Genomic DNA, 21,851 nt, shown 5'->3' with positions numbered 1-21,851 from the left:
TTTTATGGTTAAATTTGATATCGTTGGAAAAGTCTTGACTTGGAGTTGTGCCTTTTCATGGTTTCATATTATTCTCACCAATAGCCAATTTATTATGATAAGTATTTACTATTTAGATTGCAGTCGAAAATACTCTATCTCTCGATACATAATTAAGAAATGACCTTGCATCTCCTGAGCTATTAACATTTTTAAAGATATAAGCTCACCCCGACATTACACTCATCGAGACCTTTCATTTGAGTACCCACATCAATTTTTCATATATTTATATATATTATATATATGTATATATGAAAAATATATCAAAATGCATGTGGGTACTGAAATGAAAGCTCTTAATGAGTGTAACAGCGGGATGAGCGTATATCTTTAACAACGTCAATAGTTAAAAAAGTACAGTGCAATTCTAACAAAAATCATTATTTAATAAAGCAAAATTTTATCTATTTATAATTAATTTATGGAAAAAAAATATAAAAACATTATAATAATAATTACAATTAAATATTATTAAAAATAATAAATTAAATTTTTAATAATTAAATATAAAAAGGGTTTATAAAAATATTTTCTTTACAAAAATTTATTTATTTCTAAATTCATTTATTTTGGGAGTGAATGCGGAGTGAATTTCATTATTAATAAAAATTAACTCCTCGGAGTAAAGATCACTCCCGCTGGGAGTGAATCAATTAAAAATCATTCACTCCGCGTTCACTCCGCGTTTACTCCGCGTTCACTCCGCAAAGTTTTTACAATGTATTCGGAAACATATTTAAAACTAATTTTTGAGATTGACGGTGTTATTTATACAAATTCGCAATATTTTGATTAGGCGTTATTACGGAAAGAAATTTTTGGGCGAACTATACTGTACCTTATTCGAAAATAGTGAATAAATGTTTTATTGAATTGACGAAGTTAAATTAAAAACTTTTATTATTTTAATTCAATTCGTAAATTTTTTCAATTAATTCAAACTGAATATCTCGAAGAAAAAGTCTAATTTTCAACATAATATTTATCTTAAATCCACTTTTTTAATTAGTGAGCTTAAGAAAATTTTCTAAAACTTATCGCGATAATTTTAAAAAAATTATTATTGTATAAAATAATTGAAAACAAATTTTTATTGACGAAAAAAAACCAGTTCGTAGGTCAATAATTGAATGAAAAAATTAAGTAAACGGCTAATAAAATCCCGTTTGATGAAATATTATTTAATAAAATTGTCAATGACATAAACTAGAATCAAAGTGTTAATAAATATTTAAAGAATGTGATTATAATTTTAAATAATTGATAAAAAAAAAATCTAAATTGAAGCCTAGAATGTAATGGATGAAATTGTGCAAGTTGAGTATAAATATCACCAGCAAAAAAAAAGAGAAAGATACTATACTGGTTTTACATGGCTGTACTGTCATGTGATATGTTTACAGTATTAGCAATAATTACAATAACTACAACAATAATAATTAATCCAACATTTTTTAGACAAAAAAAAAAAAGAAAGAAAAATTATTTTTGGAGCTAAAAAATGAATGTTAGGGCGAAAGAATTTTTATTGTGAAATAACATAAAAAATTATGGTGAAGATCAAATTTCTTCATTGGTAACTAGGACACTCGGGTACTTAATCAATCGTTCTAAATCCCAATATGTCCATCATCATTCTACCGTATTTACAACTAAAAATAGATAAGTGAAACTCTAAAACTATAAAGATATATTTAAAGGAAATTGGTGATCTAAACTGGACGACCTTGTAATTAACCTTGAAACTTTCTTACAGCCAAATAAGAACCATCATTGAAATAAAGTTAGCAAATCTTCGAACAATAGAATTGATGTTCCTATCATTATTGTTGTTGCTGTTGTAATTATCGTGAGTAAAGTGGTTAATGACTGTAGTAAACAATAGTCGATTTCCAGAATCTATTAATCAAGTCACAGCATAAGGAGTCTAACAATTGAATGCTAAAGTTTGTAAAAAGTTAGTATGCTAATTTTGTAGATTTTTTATTGATTTATAATCATCAATAGTCAGCTACTTGATGATTTATTTATTTCACGTATTCCGTCGAGAGATGACAGAACAATAAGATTCGATTATAAATATTCAATATTTTGTGATTAAGAAATTTTTTCCGCTATTATTGTTATTGTTTTTTTTTTATTTTTTTTAATAGTAACATTTTTTGTTAGTAAAAATTGAAAAAACATTCGTTTTAATTTATTTTGGTAAAATTCTTAAGTTTAGTTTGTACTCTAAATTTTAGACTGTGTATAAAATTATTTGATCATTTTGAATTCGATTATTTGTAGATTTTTTTTTATTGTAAATTTGATCATTTATTTCTCAAAAATTGTCAGAGTTGGAAAATTGGGTATTAGTCTCATTATAAGTTAGGTTTTTATTAAATAATTTTAAAAATAAGTTGAAATTTTTTATAAATTTTTGTACTCAATCTACGAAAAGCAAGGAATGTTTTTATTTTTTAATTTTTTTAAATTACTGGAAAATTAATCGAGTTGAAAAAATTTGAATTTGACTTTGTGTAAAAAAATGGATCGAATAATTTTAGAAGTTTAATTTTAATTTATTAAAAAATTAATCCAAGGTAAAAATAAAAAATTTCCTAATTAAAAAAATCTTAGTAAATTTAAAAAAAAAATTAAATTTTTGTGTGAAATGATTTGGTAACTAAAAAAAAAAAAAAAAAAAGAGTATTAAAAATTTTAGTCATTCTGTTTTACTAATGTTTTCCTATTTTAAAAATCAAATACTGTAATTAAATTTAAAATATACAGTTTTATAAGACGTAAAAAAAACTATGCCGCATTCCTGATTGTAATCGTGATTTTTATTAAGTTATACCGAATGCGTACGGAATCTTGAAACGCACAAGTGCGTCAATCAATTGTCTCGGTTCTTTCTATGTGCATGTCCGTTGAATTAAACAGTACAATAAAAGATCGAAAGTGTATTTGAATATAATTAAAACCCAAGTACTCACGGAGACTGCTTTTATTTTTCCGAGTAAAACAAAGAATTCTAAATAATTACAGATAATTTAACTTTCGATTTCATAAATATACTATTTATTTATAATAATTATTATTATAATCATAAATCTGTTTACGATAAAATAACAAAGGTGAGCGTGCCGACTAAATGAAAAATTCCGTCAGATAAGTCTGGAATAATTTAATAATAATTAGGTATTAGTTATAAAAAATTAGTCATTAGTCGGATTTACGTTTTTATAAAATAATATTAAATGATTCACAAAGATATTTAGGCTTACAAAGAGCAAATTAGTGCGAAGAAAAGAATAAATCGTAATCGAGTACGAGAAAGTCAAGAGCGAGTCTTTATATATGTATATGTATATATATTGAATAGAGGATCCGCCAGTTAGCCTACTTATTTATTGCCAGACAAATTTGTCTTTTAATTATTTTTATTAACTATTTTCCTTTGACACAAAAAAATTTTAACCCACCCGATAAAATTTTATTTAATAAAAAATTTTAATTTGATTACGCACTTTGTAATTACAATAATAAAAATATAATTTTTAAATACACTTATATAATAATAAATATAAAAAATAAAATATATAAGTATGTGTATGTGTATTTATATATTTATAAACTATTACGTTCTTGTAATAATAATTTATTTCGAAGACGAGTAACATTTTTCGGTGCCATTTCAAAATCACCCGCTTTCCAACTTCTCATAACTTTCATTTTTTTCTTTTAACTCAACATATAAATACACACACACACACACACACGCGCGCGCGCGCGCGCGCATATATATATATATATTAATAAAAATAAAAAAAAAAATAAATAAAAAAAAACGAATCCATCATTTTTATTGATTCTAACTAAAATTTTTAATCAATAATTACTTTTTTAATTATTCAAATTAAATAAAAAAAAATGAATTTCAAATTTTCGCGCCTTTTTTAAGCGGCAAATTTAAAATGAGTGTTAGTAATTAAAATCGAATTTCTAATAAAAATTATAAAAAATAATTATACACAAGTGTATTTATATAAAATAAACACACACATGTAATAATCACAAATGTCTATCGAGTTTTCACCTAAAAAAAAATCGTATGACTTTCACGTGCTAGAAAACGTTGTGATTTCACGTGGCTCTCATTTAATTCCGCGAATAACATTTAAATGCATATTTACAATAAATAAATAAATAAATAAATAAACAATCGTCAGTGAGTACTTATTCAGTTTCAAATATTTTCGGATAAATTTAAATATCAGCGAAAAAAAAAAAAGGTAAATTCCCGCGCGATTTAAATTCTTATCGTTCTCATAGTGTCAATGCAACTCGTGCTCTAAAATTATTGCTATTATATAATATCAAATAAAATTTATATATGCCCGAAAGAATTTTGTTCAAAGTCATTAATATTTCAAAATATTACATAATTTGTGTATTAAATAAAAAATCCATAAAATTGCTAATTTTTCCGCAATACTTTAATTTTTAGATATTTGCATGACAAAATGTTAACTTGCGAGTAGTATAGCATTAGGTTATGTCAACCCAGGCTAAAAATACAAATAATTAGCAATAAAAATTAAATAAATTTATATACTTAAAATTACAACCGAATAAAAAAAGTTTAAGAATAATTATTCAGTTAAAACTTTCACAATGAATTTGAATACGTCAATAAAATAATTGACAAGTTATTAAAATAAATTAACATTTTTAGTCCATTACGTAAATAAGTATATAATATTAATGTAATATTATCCGGGTACTTTTAAATTTGCAATAAAAGTTGATAATTAAAGTTCATTGTAAATAGCAACTGAATATCATAGAGCTTACTGATCAATACTAAATATATAATAACTTACTCGGCATGATTGTACTAGACTAATAGGTTGCACTTGTTGGTGTAATTTTTCGTTAACACCTGTTGTGGTAATTTTCCTGGTGCAAAAGTGGACGAATCGTCCAGACTGTTGACACAATTTTTCGACCCGAGCACAGAGCCGACCCGAGGAACCCGTAATACACGCCATAACACGTACACGCGATTGTAGGTTTAATAATAAATAAAATCCACGTTGTCTGGTAGAACAACGTCCCGAGCAATGAGAACTTTCAAACTTACTCTCGAGAGTATAACCATCACCGTCTTTCCCCACCTTTTATTCATCAAAAAGCTATCCCACCACTTTATTTTCAGCGGACTACCTTTATCCTCAACTTCGCTCTAGAGCTTGACAACTCAGGATATCACTCGGATGCTGTTTTTCCAAATCTGAAAATTTGAATTTTTTATTAGTTCCCGCCATTTAATTTAAATTTATTATTATCTTGAAAATTAAGTTAGCCGACATTGAAAAATTTTTAGAATTTTTTTTTATTGAAAAATTATTAAAAAAAAAAATAAAAGAAAAAATTTTACATGTAGAAAATTTTTAAAATTACTCATGCAATTTTTTAAAAATATTTTTTTGTTCTAATTTAATTATTTAGAAAAACCAAAAAATTAAAAACGTCGGCTAACTTTATTATTAGTATTGTTATTATCATTACCTTTAATTTTAATTTTGATTAAATATTTCTTTCTCTTGCTTTGAATATAAATTTTCTCCAGGTTATCCTGATCTAGAAGACGCTGATAATTTTTATCTTGATGATTTTATAATTGATTTCTTTATCACAGCACTAGAATCGATTTAATTTAATTACTTTGTTGAAATAAATCCAAGGTGGTGTAAGTCATCTAGGTTGTTATTGACAGCACCAGGTTGTCCCAGATGACGTAAATATTTTTTGACCCGATGAATTTTGTTTTTGGAGTTATCAAGCCTTCAGTTGATGCGTTGCGGGTGCGGGTGGCTCAAGTGAAATTAATAGTTGTCTTGAAGCCTTTGATGACGGTGTGACACTTTTATTTTCATTGATGAAATTGAGGGTGAGCAAGAGCACGAGATGACCACAATCACACAGGCACACAGCACACGAGCAAAACTGATGTTTCGTAACAAATCAGCTGAGTTATTTTTAGGTAGGCGGTGACATCTGGTGGCGGCCGCAAGAACTACTCGGCAAGGGATGGTTAGTTTTATTGGTTCTTTTATTTGTTGAGCAAAAAAGTGCAGGTATTTTGGAGTTTCATTTTTGAATTTTGAAATGGCCAGGAGTATTTTGAAAAAATTGGATTTTGCGTTGTATAGAGTCGAGGAGACACTGGGGTATTTGTTTGGCACAAGATTCCCACCAGGTGATTTATTTTATTATTTTTTCATATATAATTAATTACTGTGCGCCGGATAACCTAAATATTTTTAGTAATTTTATTGATATTGTTAAAAATGTTTATTTTAATTGTTTATAAATAATTTTTATTATGACATTAAAGTTAGCTGTCACTTGACAAATTTTTAATTTTATTTAACGATTAAATTAATTCTAAAAAAATGATGACATTAAAGTTAGCAGTCATAAGAGAATTTTTAAATTTTATTTAACAAAAAAATAAGTTCCAAAAAATGATTTTTAAAAAATTGGATTGAAAATTTTTTTAAATTTCTAAATGTCAATTTTTTTTCATATTTTTTTTGCCATAATTTATTTGTTAAAAAAAAATTCTAAAAATTATTAAATATCTGCTAAATTAATTTTTATATTTTTATTGAGAATTCTAAATGAAACAAATCAGAAGATATTTGATTATGAAAATTAAGTATAATAATAAAGTTAGTCAACGTTTTTTAATTTTTTGATTATTTTTAATTTATTAAATTAGAACTAAAAAATATTTTAAAAAATTTGCACTTATAGTTTTTTAAAAATAAATTTTTTTTTTTGTGATAATTCTTTTAATAAAAAAAAATTCCTAAAATTTTTTATTATTATTATTGTTTATTTATTTAATTGGCCATGAAGTCAAAACTTCTTGCGGCCATCCAAATATGATACAAACATTTTTATATAATATTCAGCATGTTTATTAATTTCAGAGCATCATGAATTTTGAACATTTTCTATAAAAAAAAAAAAAATTGATTAATTTATGAAATTAAAAATATTTCTTCTATTAAATTCTCAAAAAATTATAAAATCAATTAGTAGTGATAAAATATTAAAGAAAAAATTGCTTTTATACTTTTTTTTAATTTTCATGTTATAGTTTATTTTTTTTTAATTGTCCTGAAAATTGTTATTAATAAAAATTAAAAAATTTTTAGCATTATGCACCTTGGAACTAAATCCCATTGAAAATAAATCCTCGGCTCAAAATTCTAAGTCATTGACGGATATTCTAAAAGATGGACTACTCTGGGCAGTACCAAAAAGCCGTCGGTCTCTAGAAAAGCGTATGAAAAGAAAATATGGAAACCCGGAATACAATTGGAAGCCTTTTGTTCCAAAAACAAATATACTTTCATGTATTACTTGCGGTCATGATCGCGAGGCTGACAAATTGTGTCGTAAGTTTGAGCTTATTTTTATAATTTCTCTTTCTATCATACTCCAATTAATAAAATTAATTAATTAATTATCATAGAACATTGCTACAACAAAGTAAAGTTAGAGACCAAAGAAATGCAGGACGTAATTGTCAATACTTTGGGTCTTGAGCCGGTTGAGAAAGATGTAGTGGTGCTGTATGAAGGAGAGAAGGATAAAAAACCAGCGGAATTTTGGAAAGGACAACGCATTGTCGAGTTGCCTAAGCCAAGACCTGCTTGGTTCCATTCAAACTTGATGCAGCCTACCACTCAAGAGCCTTCGCAGAGCACCGAAGTAAAACCTACCGAATTAGCATAAGCAATCATTGTAGTATATCTCTAAAAATTGTTTAAAAAATTTTTATTTAAATAAAATTTAATTACAAATAAAATAAAATTATTTACCCATTGCATATAAATATTTTTTTTAATTCATTGCTTGAATTATTTTATTCTTTTATTTATTTAGCATGAGTTTAAGGTACTGATTAGGGTAATAAGAATTCACCCTCTGTTGATAGGTCTGATGAAAAGTGGCTGAGAACGTGTTCGTGAAAGATGTTAAACGGAGTTTTCGGCTCAAAGTATATTCCACATATAGGACAGACATTTCCTGATGCTGCTGAATTTTTGGCTGTTCCTTGATCGAGTTTGTCCGGGTGTAAAGCTTCTGGTGGAAGACTTGTTTGTGTTGATCCATGCTCACGTAGGCTGTCGTCAGAATCAAACTGGGTACCAGTTTGACATACTTTTTTGCTTACTGTAATTAAAATTTATCTTGATCAACAAGAATTCCTTAACAATATTTTTTATAAATGAGTAATTACATTATTAAATATTTTTAATTATGCAAATGATTTAATTTTTTGTAACTTCATGTCTGGAATATTAATTGAATTTTTTAATTTTTAGCTCAAGTTTTTTAAAAATAAGAACAAAAGTTATGAAATTAAACTAATTTAATTTTAAGATTGATTAAGTTGAATATGATGAAAAAAACAAATCAATAAAATCAATTAATAAAAACTAGCAACCCTGCAGTTACTATGTGACTGCCGTAACTTGTGAACTATAAGTAAATCAAATTTTGCTTTATTAAATAATGACTTTTGTTAAGTAGCACTGTACTTTCTTAACTATTGACGTTTTTAAAGATATAAGCCCATCCCAATGTTACACTTATCAAGAGCTTTTATTTGAGAACCCACATGAATTTTGATATATTTTTCATGTATATATATATAAAATATTTCTTATTCTTTTAATAATATAGATAAATGATCTATCTAAACATGTAATTGACAGTTAAAAAAAAATTACCTTTTTTTAATTTACACAAATTATGTAATACTTTCTTCAATTTTAATTGCTGCTGTACTAAATTATTCTTCGTCTGAAATAATTTATTCTCATATTGTTTAAGTTGTTGCAATGAATCGTTATTATCATCCGGATATGCAAATCCAACATTTCTCAATTTAATATCATCTCCATTTTGCAATGCCAGCATCTAAAAAATTAATAAATACAATTAAAACAAAAATGCACATCTTTTATTTCCATGTTACTCTAATTACTAATAAAAAAAAGACAATTTACTTCAGTGTACTGTTGTTCGAGCTCAGATTTCTCCAACATAATACTATTGATCAATCTCAAAGAAATTTCCTCAAGACTGACATCTTTGTTTTCATCTTCCGAGTTAGCTTCGTCGTAACTCTTCGGAACATTAAAAGTTACGTCTTTAATACTGCAAACCTCATTATTCGGTTGACTGGCCTGGTTCTGCTTCAATGTGTCGGATATTTTTATCAACTTGTTTCCTAGACTCTTGTTAGTTCTTGTTAATCTGGTGAGTCTATTCCAGAGCTGCCGGTTCTCAGCAGCCACCATCAGGACATGATGTGTCAATTGTGATTTTTGTTTCGTTATTTCTTCTATTTTTTCCTACAATTAAAAAAAAAACACAATTAATAATAAACAAAAATGAATATTTTTAGAAACTATAAAAAAAATGACACTGAAGTTGGCAGACATTAAAAATTATATAAAAATTTTATAGTCATGTAATTATTATAAAAAAAATTTAATTAAAAAATTCTACATGTGAAAATTAATAAAAATTACGACATTAAAGTTAGCAGTCACTAGAGAATTTTTACATTTTTTTTAACAAAAAAATTAGCTTCAAAAAATTATTTCTAAAAAATTGCATTTTTAATTTTTTAAAATTTCTAAAAGTCAATTTTTTTTTCCTAATTTTTTTTGGCTACAATTTAATTGTTAGAAAAAATTTAAAAAATTATTAAATTTCTGCTAAATTTATTTACTACATTAAATTTAGCTGTCACTTCACGATTTTTTAAATTTTCTTTAATAAATAAATTATAGCAAAAAAAATTATTTAAAAAATAGACTTGTAGAAATTTAATAAAATAAAAAATGCAATTTCTTAAAAATAATTTTTTATAATAAATTTAATTGTTAAATAAAATTAAAATTGTCAAGTGACAGTTAAATTGAATGTCATAACTTATTTTCATAAAATTACAAGTGAAAATTTTTAGAAGTATTTTTTTTTATTGTAATTAATTTGTTATTAAAATTTTAAAAATTAACAGCTTTAATTTAGCAGATATTTAATCATTTTAAGAATTTTTTTATCAAATAAATGATGGCAAAAAAAATTTTTAAAAAAATTACGTCTAGAAATTAAAACAAAATAGAAAATGCTATTTTTTAAAAATAATTTTTTATAATAAATTTAATTTTAAATAAAATTAAAATTGTCAAGTGACAGCTAACTTTAATGTCATCAGCATTATAAAAAAAATCATTACCTGGAGTTGTTGAACAGTTAATGGATCATCATTAGGAATAACCAGCTCGCAAGACAGTTCTTTACCTTTTTCAATTCTTAATTTAATATTTTCCTCTTCGACAGCAGCCAGCCGATTTTCCAGCTGATGACAACGTTCCTGCATTGTCTGAAATGCTATTTGGAGTGCTCGTTGTGCTGCGACTATTTCACCGTCTGCTTGGTCAGTCATATTTATAAATTGTTTTGTTTTGTTAAAAAATCAAGGAAATTAAATAAATAATTCTCCAACATAAATTGATTAAACATATGAAAATAATGATTTATTAAATTTGAGGTTAAAAACATTATACTATAAATTAATTAAGGTTCACAAAGAAAATAAAAGATTTGTTCTTCAATTCGGCACCAATAAAACTTTTTCAATGAATTAAATAAATTAATAGTAGTCGTCTTATCAAGGTAATTAACTTCGGATTTGTTAGGGATTTTCTCCCTCTATCAAATTATTAACACGACTGAATATTTAAAAGTAAATAAATATTATAATGCTAAAGTTAGCCGTCAGCTGTCAAGTTTAAAAATTTTAATAAATCAATTGCAATAAAAAAATGCTTCTAAAAATTTTCACTTGTAATTTTAGTAATTTTTATTAATTTTTACATGTGGAATTTTTTAATTAAATTTTTTTTTATAATAATTGCATTATTATAAAATTTTAAAATAATTTTTATTGTCTGCCAACTTCACCGGAAGGAAGTAAGCGTAGAATATATTTTTTTTTAATTTTGTTATATGCCAATTAATTGCTCCTTGAATGCTCTTTCAGAATCCGTAATTGCTCCATGTATATTATTATTAGTTAATTAATAATTAATTTTTTAAAAAATTGCCGAGTCGAAAAATTAAAATCCTTATAAATAAAAAAATAAGCCACTTTTAATACATATATATATTTTTTTTAATTGCTCTCGATTTGCTCTATTGATTAGAGAAAAGAGTTATCTAATTTTTGCAATATTTATAATAATTAATTATAATAAACTATTTGTACGTGTTCATTGCTGTCCTATGACGTCATCAATTGTTGCCGGAACTTGCGGAGGGCATATTTACATGTATTAGCGCTGTCGCGAAATTACTCTCGCCTTAATGTTTACGTTTTGTTAATAACCTGAGGTTATTTTCACTCGAGTGAGGTTCAACTACAGTTTTAGTGCCTTTTAGTGCTAAAATTGGGATTATCGCCCTCCAAGTAAAGATTGTCAAAAAGTTTGATCCAACGTCATCATACATCATCTATTTAGATATATTTAGTAGTGGACTTATACAGCTCACTCGTGGATCATCACTCAAGAAACAAGTGTCAAATTATGGATAGAAATTTTTCGTGAAATCATTACATTTTATGGCTGCTTGTACTGACCTTACTTAATAATCAATAAAATAATTCTAATCATAGTAGTGAAAGTCAGCTATCATTAGTGATAGTTAATGTACTGCCTGATTTTGGTCATGGGATTGAAATTGTGTTGGGTATCAGAGAAAACCACGTCGAGTAGCATGAAGAGCAAAAGTAAATGCTTCTTCGCTGCTTCTCAGTATGATTTTACTGCTCAGATTTAGAGTATTATAAAATTTGGCAAGTCTCTGTCTAAAAGTATTTTGATTACTAATTAACTATTTTAAACTTTTTTTTTATTTGCAGTTATTATCACCCGAATACTAGGGTTTAATTAAAACAAAACTTTTAATTTAGATTAATTGAAAATCAATAAATTCCAAGATGTCAGTAGCATAGTAAAATCGTTGGAAAATTTGTTTTCTATTAATTGTTAAGAACAAAGGTAAATAGTTAAAGTGAGACATTTATATTTTATCTATTAAAAAGACTCGAATATTTACTGCTATAGACATTTTTGTTTTTTATAATAAGCTTTTAGTATATTTTATTTACAACTCACTTTTATTATATCTGTTTTAGTTCATTGTGAAATTTGAATAAGTTTATTATAATCATCTGTTGTGCCTCATTCACCTGTATTGAATATCTGTGAACAGTAGCCGGTAGCTTCATTTGTTGACTTCGAGGAGCTGTAAATATATTGTGTGTTTATAATATAAATAATAAAAAAACATTTGAGAATATTGTCAAGTAACTCAGGAATATCTTTGAGCACGCTAATGAAAATCTAAAAAAAATGATTGGGTTATAAGTGTGACATAGAAGATTGGTCTGTTGTCAGCACAGAAAAAGAAGCAATTGCCAGGAAACATGTAATCGGGTTTTTAAAACCTGTGAAGAAAACAATACTATCATCAATAATCAAAAGACTATTTTTGTTATCTACAATTCTCAAATTATTGTTTAGGTAAAAAGTATTTTTATCTTAAATTTTATAAGAAAAATTGATACTCTTTATTTTGTTTCAGGATATCAGGGAGTAAAGATAAGGGTAAAAATCAAGAGATATGTAACTTTATATGTACTTTTATTGTTATCATAGAATTAAAATTTTTTTCCAATAGAAATTTGAAAGATAAAATTTTGACGAGCGCTCCAATCAACATTTTCTGGCGGAGAAATTCAAAATGAAGTATATTCATCTCTTTTGCACTAAAGTATGATTTTCCTACTTAAATTTAGAGTATTATAAAAATTTGGTAAGTCTCTTTATGTTTACATAAATCAGAAGAAATAACTTTTTGCAAAAAAAAAATTTACGGGAAATTAAATTCTTGAGAAAAAAATTTTTCCACAAACCTTCTGATTATTCATTAATTACTTTACACATTTTTTTATAGCCACACTTTTTTTTATTTGCAGCTATTATTACCCAGACTTCTGGCTTCAATTATAACAGGATTATTAATTTAGATTAACTGAAAATCAACAGCGCTTAATTGTATTCGACAATTAATTTATTCCCATTGATATTTCGAATATGACATACCAAAAGCAATTTTTAGGAACAAAGGCTAAAAGATAAAGTAATTGGTAAGAAAGTTTATATTTTTTCTTTCTTAAAAAGACTTGGATATGTATTTACTTTTTTAATACTTATATTATTTATAATACGCATTTAGTATATTTATTTTACAATTTGTTTTTATTATATTTGTTTTAGTTAATTGTGAAAATTGATTAAGTTTATCATCATCTGTTGTGCCTTAATCACCTGTATTGAACATCTATGAACAGTAGCCGGTAGCAGTAGATGAAAATATTTGTCTAAAATAACATCAACTTGAAGCAACTATCTCTACCTCAGAGGCGTGCGGGATTAAATTTATTTGTATTTGTTAGTCATCTGTCAGATCAAAAATAATATTAGGCTGTAGGTGTGATATAGAAGACTGATCTGTTGTCAACTCAGGAAAAAGAAAATTAATTGTCAGGAACTATGAGATCAGCTTTTTGGATACCTCTGCCAAGGCAAATAAGAAAATTGATCGTTTATTCGGTTTATTTATTAACTCATATAAACTTTTGCTGTAGCTTAAGTTTATGATCATACGCTCAATGCATCTCGTATCACTTTGAGTTGCATCCTTTTCTTTTGCATCGATGTTAGCTATGGTACCTTTTTTGTTTTTATCATACTATTAGTTATAAATTAAATGGGGTTTTTTTTTATTCTAAATGGCTAAGTTACATTGAATAAAAATAAAAGACAAATAGATAAACAGTGAAAATTCTTATATTAATTTAAGAACTGATGCTCTAAAAGCTTTTAGAATGTAAGCGCTTGAATAAGTAAAATAAATGAAATTAACAAAAAATAAAATAATAATATTATGATCAACTAACCAAGTTTAAAGTACTATCAATAGTTGGACAATCTATTTTTTGTTGTATTTATATTAAAATTGAATTTAGTACTTTTTTGTACATTAATTTTTTTAATAAAGTTTATTATAATAGAATAACCTGCAACCTGTACTATTTTTTACAGTTGACAGATAAGTATAATAAATTATACTAAACAATATATAATAAAAAATTTGTAAATAAAGTTTCCAAATTTTTATAATAAATGTGTTGTAAAAGTTAGGAATAACTTTTGGTAAAAATTAAACCTTAAAAGTAGACATTTTCTCCATTAAGCTATTTTATTAGTTGATGTAAATATTTTTTATTTTGATGTTTTCATTATACATTTATATAATAATTATATGTATTTTTGTAATTTATAATTTATAATTCTAATAAAATTTAAAAATACCTGATAAAAAAGTAAAAATAAGGATTGACTACATTTTTAATTTTTTAAAATTCGCGCTGTGCCGTTTTTCGTTTTCTTTAAATAATCATAATTAAACAATTGACAATCAAACATAGCGTACCTTTAAAAAACCACCGCTGTTTAATTTTAATGTGTTACTGTTGAATATGATTTTATTAATACTTAGTAGTGCATTAATTATTAAAAAGAATTATTTAAATAATAATAATCAAACAATTAACAGTCAAGAATAACTTTATTTGGAAAAAAAAAATAAATAAAATAAGAATTTGCTCTGTATTAAAGTGTTGCTGTGAATTATATTATTCTTAGTTAATAGTTCTTTAATTATCAACAAATAATTCTTTAAATAATAATGATTGTTTAATGTTCATTAAAAAATTAACTGTTATTACATAAAGGAGTATCTATAAAGAAAAACAATTATACTGGTGCAATTTGATGAATGATTATTAAAGATGATATTATTAATTAATAATTAATTGATTATTAATATATAGTTTATGAAAATGACGTCTCGAGCTGCTGTCTCTCATTTTGAAATTTTTGACGTGATTAAAAATTTTGAATTATATAATAGTCAAGATAAATTGAAGTCAAAAACAGATCATCTGTGTGGAGATTTGTTCTCATTGGGTATATGATACTGGGACATATCGAATGAACCCGACCAACTTATATTTCTATGTTCGTCAGGATAGAAATGGTATTTTCGAAAGTTATAAACGGTATCGAGGTGAAACTTTTATAGCAAAAAATAAAAACTCTATTGAAGAGGATAATCTTGATGAAGAAAGAGATTCCAAAGAAATGCCAGAGCTTCGATCCGAAGATTTCACTCTCCATCCACAGAATGATAATCACTTGTGCAAAGATAAAATTCTCAATTTTAAAATTACGTTTTCTGAAACTCAATGGATATCAATAAAGCCCAGTGAAAAAACTGATAAAAACAAAAAAAAATATTGGTCTTTTCAAAAGGTTGGACACATATTGTTTGTGAGTTAATATATGTAAGTTAAAAATTACCATGCGCATTTAATTTAACAACTCATAATATCTACCAGGACAATACTGATAATAATAATTTTACTATTAAAATAGATGGATTTTGTACCGTTAAAAAGTGTCGGGCTGCCATTTACGGCGAAGGAACATTTAATTTTGGTAAAAATGATAATATTACACTAAATATAATAACCTTGGACGCAAAAGAAATAGCTCATAATAAAAAAAGATATATTTCTGGGCCTTTACGTGAAAAATATAAACAACAATTAAAATGTACAAAAACAGAAAACTTTAGATCGAAGCTAATAGAAAAATTTCATGAGTATGGTCAACAAATACCACCTATAATCCCAAGTCTCGTCGTTTGTAATAAAATCAGGCAAGAAGCAATCAATGAAGATCTCGGAACTCACGGTACATTATGGGAATCTCTGGACAGGTTAAGAGAAACTGTAGATTTCAAACCAGCGCTTCATCAATCTGGAAAAGACAAGTTCTTTTTATTTTATTGGACACCTGAACAAATAGAAGTTTATAACGATTTACTGACCTTCAATCCTTGTGTTTCCATTGATGCTACGGGAAGCATAGTTCGAAGAATTCCTCGAAAAGATAATTATTCTAATGGTCCAATTTTTTTATATCAAGTCGTGACGTACATTGGGAAATTAATTGTCCCGGTCTGTCAAATGCTCTCTGAACGTCATGATACTTCAATCATCAGTCTTTGGCTGCGAGACTGGTTTTCAAATGGTGCTCAGATTCCACTGGAGATCGTAACGGATATGTCAAAACCACTTCAAAGTGCTATTTGCTTGGCTTCGAATAATTTAACTTACAATCAATATTTATTGATGTGCTATCGCTTCTTAACTAATAAGTCTAAAAATTTAGTCCAACCTTACCTGCGGATTGACATCTCCCATTTTATCCACTGGATTTCACGCTTATGTTGCTTCGTTAATGTTAATGCTGCGGTGAAAGATTTCTACTTACGTGTTTTTGGCCTGATGACAACTATCGAAAATTTTCGTTTATTGGAAAAATTAATGAGAGCCGTTTTAAAGGTATCTCAAAACAATCATAACTGTTCTAATGAGATTAAATGGTTATTAGATAAAATAAAAACTTTTGAATTTGATGAAAGTATAGATTACAAAAATTTGAAAAAAGTCAGTGTTTGTGAAGAAAAAAAGTCTTGTGAACATCATTTATCTTGTCTTGAAGAAGGTATAAAAGAAGATGATATTGCAATCCGCTCAGATGAAACGGATGAACTTGATGACTTCCTAGAGCTCTTAATTACTGAAACTTGTCCAGATGATTCTTCCGATACATCTATAAATTATAATGATATTAACAGCTACTATTGTCCTGGGATTTTACCAAGTTTAAAAATAATATTTAGAAAATTTCCATCGTGGTCAAACGTTATGAGATGTCTTTACAATTGTGAGAATGAGGTTCCTGTATCAGCACGATCTGAAAATTACTTCAGTTTCGCTAAAAGCAATCTATTAGTAGATTATCAATTAGTCCGACTGGATAAATTTCTGGTTAAACACTTAAGATCAATCTTTTCAAGAATTAAAGAAGGGAGAGCAGAACTTGAGCAGTTAAAAATGGAAGAAAAAGAACTTAAAAAGCATAAAGATAAAAAACAAACTAAAATAACTATTGACAAAATTTTTAAATTACAGGAAAATTGGAAAAATCAAGTACAGTCTACTACTTTAAGCTCTGAAGAAAGCGACACGTCACTTGCAAAACAGGATAACAATTTAAATTTAACTTTCAGTGATGATATTTTACCTGATGAACCAATTCAAGTAGCAGAAGATATAAATACAAACTCAAATGATGGTTTAATTTTTGATAATCATTTATCCGACTCACTTCAAAGATTCGAGGACTTAAATTCAATTTACAATGATAATTTCGAAACGCTTTACCCAATTATTGACTCAGACGCAGATCTTAATTCAAGTTTGATCAAAGAATTACCTGAACCAATATTTGTCTCAACCCCAATAAAAAGTGAAAGTAAGATTGTTGATGAAAAAATGTCAGACGTTCCTGGTCCTAAATATTCATTGACTCAATCATTAAATGACACTATCTTTTCTTTAAAAAGAAAATCTGATGAGCATTATTCTATAACATTAGATTCAAAACCACCCAGTTTTCGATTGAAATGTAGTAAAATAACAAAGAAAAGAAAAAATATAGTAAAAAATCAATCAAGTCCTAAGTCTAAACGCGGCAAATATGTAACACCTTTCCCAGAAGTAGACGTATTGCATGCTAAAGTACTAAATAAAAAACGGAAAAACAAAAAATTGAGGAAAAAGAAAATTATTCGCAACGGACAGTATATTCGTGCATACCCAATCAATGGGAGAAAATTAAGATTGCTTAACACGTGTCCTTTTGATAGCTTGATGGAGGTTTTATCGTTCACTTACTTAAATTTCATTCATTTTAAAACTTTTGTGGATAATCAAATTAAACCCAATTCTTTCTTTTCTTGTTTACTACATTATACTGAATTTGGTGCCGATGCATCATTTAATAAAAAACGACTCAGTTATTTATTTCATAGTAAGAAGTATCCAGAAAAAAATTATTCAATAAACTGTTGTGACGATGTATCAAGAACTTTCTCATGGATTATGAGTGAATCTGATTGTAACACTGAACAAACATATTGTACCAACAAAAATGTAATTACTTCGAGTCTGTCAAAGCACCAGTGTTAAATGTAGGCGCTGCATTAGTTTGGAAAAACGGTCTTCAATCCTTGGAAGAGTGTATCACTCAAGAAGTAAGAAAAAAAAACATCTATATCCATGTGACTCATGTAAAATAGTATCTGCAAAGAAAATAATTAATGTTACTTCATATTTGTGTCTCAACGTTGAACATTTTTATGAACCGTCAGTATATTTTTCTGAACACGGTCTCAAACAACGAACAGGATATTATCTGGAGGAAATACCAGTTCGTTTGACGGCTTTGAAATGTCATTTCTGTTGGCCGGTGTCATCGAGTACCTTATACCTGATGATCCAGAATGTACAGCTCACTATATTGCATATATTCGATCTATCAATAATGTTTGGACACAAATTAATGACTTTGAGGAAAACTCGAAAAAGTTTGCACCAAAAAAACGAGAAGTTAAAGCTTTTTTTATTATTTTATGTACGAGTGTAAAAAAATCTAAAAACTTACACGTGAATTAAATAACGACTATTGCTCAACAACGGTACTAAATTAAATTTACACTTTCTTCCTTCTTATATGTAAAACCTATTTTTGTTATAAAAATAAAATTTTAATTCTATGATAACAATAAAAGTACATATAAAGTTACATATCTCTTGATTTTTACCCTTATCTTTACTCCCTGATATCCTGAAACAAAATAAAGAGTATCAATTTTTCTTATAAAATTTAAGATAAAAATACTTTTACCTAAACAATAATTTGAGAATTGTAGATAACAAAAATAGTCTTTTGATTATTGATGATAGTATTGTTTTCTTCACAGGTTTTAAAAACCCGATTACATGTTTCCTGGCAATTGCTCCCTTGTGGAAATAATTCTCTGAAAAAACTCTTGAAAAGTCTTTATAACTCTGAATAAGACTTTTCGAAAGTCTTCACATCCCTAACTAAGTAAAGGAAAGACTTAATAAGTCTTCAAAACTCTGCAATACTCTTCAAAAGTCAAATTTTCCCTGCAATTTCGGAATTTCTCAAAGAGTTATTAAGACTTGATAAGACTTGTTCAGTTTTACAGGAAAAGAAGAAAATATTTCTTTTCAAAAAAATTACTTATCAGAATTAAATAAAACTATAAAAAAGAAGTAATGCATGTTTTAAAAAAATTTTTTTTAAATAATATTTTCATCACGAAAATACTTTGATGGGCATCGAATCACTCATAGTTGAGCAAGTCAAAACATCAACAGCAAATGAAGTGCACTTGATGTTGGAAACAGATACTACTCAAAGAGTAAATCCAATCGGTATTTAATTTGGACTATCAAATATTAAAGTCAACTTTCTAGGTAGGAAAGAATTTTCTATCCACACGCTATCTGCTGGAATTAATTGATACCTAACATATTTTAGTTTACGAATTTACAGTTAGAATCTTTGAGTGTTCTTAGTTTCTAATAGGTGGCATGTGGTTAGAAAATTCTTTCCTACCTAGAAAGTTGACTTTAATATTTGATAGTCCAAATTAAATACCGATTGGATTTACTCTTTGAGTAATATCTGTTTCCAACAGCAAGTGCACTTCATTTGCTGTTGATGTTTTGACTTGCTCAACTATGAGTGATTCGATGCCCATCAAAGTATTTTCGTGATGAAAATATTATTTAAAAAAAATTTTTTTAAAACATGCATTAATTCTTTTTTATAGTTTTATTTAATTCTGATACGTAATTTTTTTTGAAAAGAAATATTTTCTTCTTTTCCTGTAAAACTGAACAAGTCTTATCAAGTCTTAATAACTCTTTGAGAAATTCCGAAATTGCAGGGAAAATTTGACTTTTGAAGAGTATTGCAGAGTTTTGAAGACTTATTAAGTCTTTCCTTCACTTAGTTAGGGATGTGAAGAATTTCGAAAAGTCTTATTCAGAGTTATAAAGACTTGTCAAGAGTTTTTTCAGAGAATTATTTCCACAAGGGCTTCTTTTTCTGTGCTGACAACAGACCAATCTTCTATGTCACACTTATAACCCAATCATTTTTTTTAGATTTTCATTAGCGTGCTCAAAGATATTCCTGAGTTACTTGACAATATTCTCAAATGTTTTTTTATTATTTATATTATAAACACACAATATATTTACAGCTCCTCGAAGTCAACAAATGAAGCTACCGGCTACTGTTCACAGATATTCAATACAGGTGAATGAGGCACAACAGATGATTATAATAAACTTATTCAAATTTCACAATGAACTAAAACAGATATAATAAAAGTGAGTTGTAAATAAAATATACTAAAAGCATATTATAAAAAACAAAAATGTCTATAGCAGTAAATATTCGAGTCTTTTTAATAGATAAAATATAAATGTCTTACCAATCACTTTAACTATTTACCTTTGTTCTTAACAATTAATAGAAAACAAATTTTCCAACGATTTTACTATGCTACTGACATCTTGGAATTTATTGATTTTCAATTAATCTAAATTAAAAGTTTTGTTTTAATTAAACCTAGTATTCGGGTGATAATAACTGCAAATAAAAAAAGTTTAAAGTAGTTAATTAGTAATCAAAATACTTTTAGACAGAGACTTGCCAAATTTTATAATACTCTAAATCTGAGCAGTAAAATCATACTGAGAAGCAGCGAAGAAGCATTTACTTTTGCTCTTCATGCTACTCGACGTGGTTTTCTCTGATACTCAACACAATTTCAATCCCATGACCAAAATCAGGCAGTACATTATCTATCACTAATGATAGCTGACTTTCACTACTATGATTAGAATTACTTTATTGATTATTAAGTAAGGTCAGTACAAGCAGCCATAAAATGTAATGATTTCACGAAAAATTTCTATCCATAATTTGACACTTGTTTCTTGAGTGATGATCCACGAGTGAGCTGTATAAGTCCACTACTAAATATATCTAAATAGATGATGTATGATGACGTTGGATCAAACTTTTTTACAATCTTTACTTGTAGGGCGATAATCCCAATTTTAGCACTAAAAGGCACTAAAACTGTAGTTAAACCTCACTCGAGTGAAAATAACCTCAGGTTATTAACAAAACGTAAACATTAAGGCGAGAGTAATTTCGCGACAGCGCTAATACATGTAAATATGCCCTCCGCAAGTTCCGGCAACAATTGATGACGTCATAGGACAGCAATGAACACGTACAAATAGTTTATTATAATTAATTATTATAAATATTGCAAAAATTAGATAACTCTTTTCTCTAATCAATAGAGCAAATCGAGAGCAATTAAAAAAAATATATATATGTATTAAAAGTGGCTTATTTTTTTATTTATAAGGATTTTAATTTTTCGACTCGGCAATTTTTTAAAAAATTAATTATTAATTAACTAATAATAATATACATGGAGCAATTACGGATTCTGAAAGAGCATTCAAGGAGCAATTAATTGGCATATAACAAAATTAAAAAAAAATATATTCTACGCTAACTTCCTTCCGGTGCCAACTTCAGTGTCATAAAAAAATTTCAAGT

General features: G+C 26.8%; 3 protein-coding genes, 1 long non-coding RNA gene and 1 pseudogene across 4 annotated transcripts in view; 3 read left to right on the top strand and 2 right to left on the bottom strand.

Moving 5' to 3' along the window:
• Nucleotides 1-6,027, bottom strand: part of Qless (decaprenyl diphosphate synthase subunit 1 qless) — a 33,577-nt gene extending 27,550 nt beyond the window's left edge. Inside the window, exons 1-2 of the mRNA XM_074237788.1 lie at nt 5,602-6,027; nt 4,914-5,323 (exon numbers count right to left, since the gene is read on the bottom strand). Coding sequence (XP_074093889.1) covers nt 4,914-5,081 — 168 coding nt within the window. The 5' untranslated portion in view covers nt 5,082-5,323; nt 5,602-6,027. The remainder of the gene's footprint in view (nt 1-4,913; nt 5,324-5,601) is intronic.
• A 104-nt stretch (nt 6,028-6,131) lies between these two features.
• Nucleotides 6,132-7,940, top strand: Mrpl32 (mitochondrial ribosomal protein L32). The gene is made up of 3 exons (XM_074238267.1): nt 6,132-6,292; nt 7,260-7,502; nt 7,580-7,940. Exons 1-3 carry the CDS (start codon nt 6,202-6,204, stop codon nt 7,840-7,842), a joined length of 597 nt encoding a protein of 198 aa, XP_074094368.1. The 5' UTR covers nt 6,132-6,201; the 3' UTR covers nt 7,843-7,940.
• Spn-f (C2H2-type zinc binding domain-containing protein spindle-F) lies at nt 7,870-10,763 on the bottom strand. The gene is made up of 4 exons (XM_074238266.1): nt 10,364-10,763; nt 9,123-9,470; nt 8,844-9,033; nt 7,870-8,283 (listed from the first exon to the last, which is right to left on the bottom strand). The coding sequence occupies exons 1-4, from the start codon at nt 10,571-10,573 to the stop codon at nt 8,012-8,014; spliced, it is 1,020 nt and encodes a 339-aa protein (XP_074094367.1). The 5' UTR covers nt 10,574-10,763; the 3' UTR covers nt 7,870-8,011.
• A 327-nt stretch (nt 10,764-11,090) lies between these two features.
• Nucleotides 11,091-14,399, top strand: LOC141524404 (uncharacterized). The gene is made up of 6 exons (XR_012478697.1): nt 11,091-11,983; nt 12,050-12,188; nt 12,326-12,797; nt 12,871-13,005; nt 13,169-13,339; nt 13,470-14,399. It is a non-coding gene; the product is annotated as an uncharacterized LOC141524404 (long non-coding RNA).
• Nucleotides 14,400-14,827: 428 nt separating this feature from the next.
• On the top strand, nt 14,828-18,358 carry LOC141524074 (uncharacterized; annotated as a pseudogene).
• The last annotated feature ends 3,493 nt before the right edge of the window (nt 18,359-21,851 follow it).

This window comes from Cotesia typhae, unplaced genomic scaffold (assembly GCF_013202065.1).
Source record: "Cotesia typhae breed Kobodo isofemale line unplaced genomic scaffold, CoteBio_Ctyphae contig_22, whole genome shotgun sequence".
In the NCBI taxonomy this organism is placed as follows: Eukaryota; Metazoa; Arthropoda; class Insecta; order Hymenoptera; family Braconidae; genus Cotesia; species Cotesia typhae.
Note: the sequence above shows the minus strand (reverse complement) of the source record. Positions and strands in the feature narration are given on the sequence as shown.